The 3,309-nt window shown below is 46.1% G+C and overlaps 1 protein-coding gene across 1 annotated transcript; it reads right to left on the minus strand.

The window, feature by feature from the left end:
- Window positions 1-222: 222 nt before the first annotated feature.
- Window positions 223-2,712, minus strand: LOC124682077 (DNA-3-methyladenine glycosylase). Its single transcript, XM_047216839.1, has 5 exons — window positions 2,104-2,712; window positions 1,340-1,397; window positions 1,128-1,211; window positions 872-1,013; window positions 223-785 (listed from the first exon to the last, which is right to left on the minus strand). The coding sequence occupies exons 1-5, from the start codon at window positions 2,585-2,587 to the stop codon at window positions 495-497; spliced, it is 1,059 nt and encodes a 352-aa protein (XP_047072795.1). The 5' UTR covers window positions 2,588-2,712; the 3' UTR covers window positions 223-494.
- Between the last annotated feature and the right edge of the window lie 597 nt (window positions 2,713-3,309).

Genomic DNA, 3,309 nt, shown 5'->3' on the forward strand with positions numbered 1-3,309 from the left:
ATTGATTTTATAGACGAGGTTTCTTTCCTACAACAAATAAAATATAGAAATTTGGTAAAACTTTGTGGTTTCTTGCATCAATTTGTTCTTTTATGCTTTAGAGTTTGCCCTACCTCAGAAAAAGAAAATCAACCTTCGTTACTGTAATATAGTCTTCTATGAAGGTGTTGGGCTGGAGCGAAATCCTGTGCGCTTTGTGGTGGGGGATGAGACAGGGCAACAAAAAGGAGAGATATTGTTTTAACTTATTTGAAAAACTTAAATCCTTGGAATTTACAAACCATCACTACCACTAGGTGCAGTAAGAAAAACATAATTTAGTACTACTCTACTACACATATTCCACAACCCAGTTATTACTAAATCCAAAAAAGGTATAAATAACACACAGGTACTACTGCGACTCTCTTGCGCATCCTGGAGAGAAGAAAACTTGTAAGGGAAACATTGGAATGCTGAGCAGGAGGCTGGCATAATCGGGCTCGGCTAGTGGGCTACGTGGCGACGTTGGTGATTCCCCAGGAGCGCTCGGCGAGGCGGACGCACTCGGAGAACCGGAAGCAGCCGACAAGGTGGTCGATGACCATGCCGGAGGCCTGCATGAAGTTGTAGACGATGACGGGGCCGACGAGCCGGAATCCCCGCCGGATGAGGTCCTTGCTCACCGCCTCCGACTTGGGCGTCCGGAGCGGGATGTACTTGTGGTGCCTGTACTTGCCCACCATCGGCCGGTGGTTCATGTGGCCCCAGATGTACCCGCTGAACGACCCAAACTCCTTCGCCACCTGCACATACATGACGAAATGTTCATCAGTTTTCGTGTTGATAAAATGAATTGCGCTCAGAATAAGCAAAATTCTTGCAGACGCGCCTTCCTTATGCACTTGGCGTTCTCTATGACGCACCGCACCCTGCACTCGGCCAGCTTGAGCTCCTTGTTGGCGCTGAGCGCGGTGATGTCGTTCTCGTCCATCTTTGCTACTACGTTGGGGTCAAATTTCGCAAACGCTTCCCTGAATCAAGAATTTGGCGCAGAGTTTGTCAATTTGTTCCTGATTCACGAAGGGTATCGCCCCTGCATTCTGAGTAGGTACTGGAAAATTTTCAGATAGACACGAGACACCTACATGTACATGTCCCTCCTCTTGAGGATCTCTGTCCAGTTGTGGTCTATCAGCATCCCTGACAGCGCCAGCAGCTCGAACAGTTGGCTGCATATCACACGTGAACATATTTATAAGAGGAACCAACACGGTCTCTCTTTTTTTTTGGATTTTTTCCAAAATGAAATTATGCAAATGACAGAAAAATGAGGATTCATAAACGTGCAGAATCATACTTGTCGTTGTACACCGGGACGCCCCATGACTCGTCGTGGAACTGGACGTACGCCTCATCTGCAGGGTGTATTTCAGGCGGGTGATCAGTTTGCTATTCTAATTTTGTCCTTTGTATAGGGTTCAATACAATAAAGTTAATAAGCTTGTCCTTTTTGTTTTTAGCTGACCCATTTCTGTTTGCCCAACAGACTACATGAGACCGGACAGGGGTCCCTTTCTGGTGTACTTTGTCAACTGATTTTTCTGTTGTTGTTGAAGACATCAGCAAGTCAGTACAGATGTTAACTTAGTCAAATCAAGAGTTTCATCTCAGTCAGTGATGTCGACTTAGCCATCCCTTGAAGGAAAAGGCTGACCCGATTTGCTATCCGGACTCCCCCTTTTCTTTATTAGATTGTGCTGCCGACCTCATTGTACAAGTAAGTTGGTGCAAATCTAATTAAATAATTGTAATTTTCACCATCACTTTTTCTGATATCCTCTGCTTTCCCCTGTACAAGACCGTTGCTGCACGTAAAAAGATATATTTTGACTGTACACTGTCGTTAAGTTGGTTGGTTATGATTTCTTGGAATCTTCCAAGGTGAAAATTATGTAAGCATGGAAACTATTAGCCCCACCTAAGTCACACTTGTATATCGATTTTTGTTTTAGAAGTCACACTTGTAGTACAATTTGTGTGACTTAGGTGGGATCCCTAAGCCCATAATATTAGCAAAGAAAAACTCTTGAAATGGGAAAAGAGCAGTTAAGCATTCCTCACCACTATTCTTGGTGATCCAGCTGCACCTATGCAAACTCCCGGGCTCACTGCCGCACTCAAACTCCTCGTCCTCCACATCACGGCCGCTCACCTTGTCATCGTCGTCGTCGTCCTCGCCCCTCCTCCTATCCAGGGACACGAGCACATCGCCCCAGGGGCTGAAGGTGCCGCCGTAGAGCAGCGGCACCTTGGGCTCCCAGCTGCTGGAGTTAGAGCTACTCAGCGACGAGTCGCTCGAGTTCTGCGACAGCGACAGCGATGACAGCGAGAGGCCGGAGCCACTCCGCCGGACGCCGCCCCCGACGAGGCCCGGCGGGTAGATGAGCATTCTCTGCAGATACTTGCTCGCGTGGCTCATCGCCTGCAGCTGCAGCTTCCTGTCTATGCTGCCCTTCTTCCTGGCCGCTGCATGGTGGTGGTTTGGGCTGCTTTTGTCGAACGCGTGCTGCTGCCTGCTGCTGTGGTGTGATGTGGTGCTCAGCATTGTGAGAGTTGTAGGCGAGAACAATGGTGGCTAGAGGCAAGCTAGCTAGTGCTTCTTCTTTTGGAGGCAAGATGGTGTTTGAAATGTGTGTGTGCTGTGTGGTTGGGGGTCTATTATAAGGTGTGGAAGGGTTTGAGTTGCTATGTCCTGAGATCGTTTGGTGGCATATGGGCTTCAGTGGTAGATGCATGAAAGCTTCGTCTGGATCTTATTAAAAGGAGTGTAATGCCTTATGGCTTTGGTTTTTAGTGAGTGGGAGGAGTTAGCGGTTTGAGCTTGGGGATGCATTGGTCCTGGAATTTCATGGCTGGTTTTCTCCTGCTCCTCTTTGTCACTGGTAACCTTTTAGGTAACTCACCAGAGGATAATCTGGTGTTGTATTGATAGAAGAACTTTGATGCATGGTTCAAATGTAGGCTTGACATGTTGTGCATGATATACTTCCTGAGCCTACTAAGGTCGTTTCCACTAATTTACAAGTATATAAAATGGTTAAGTTTCACTATTATACTTGGATGTTGCCCGCCTTCTTGGAAAGCTTGCGGCGTGTCTAAAAACTAATAATTAGGTGGTAGTTTTACAAGTTAATACAAAATTTTCGATACTTGTAAGTATAAATATTTCATAGTAGTATACGTTCCTTTGTTCCTCTTCGAAACTATGGCTAATTTTGTGATAAAACACATTTTTCTTTCACTCGGGCCGTAATATGTTAAGTTAGT

The sequence above is a fragment of the Lolium rigidum genome, chromosome 1 (genome assembly GCF_022539505.1).
Source record: "Lolium rigidum isolate FL_2022 chromosome 1, APGP_CSIRO_Lrig_0.1, whole genome shotgun sequence".
Taxonomy (NCBI): Eukaryota; Viridiplantae; Streptophyta; class Magnoliopsida; order Poales; family Poaceae; genus Lolium; species Lolium rigidum.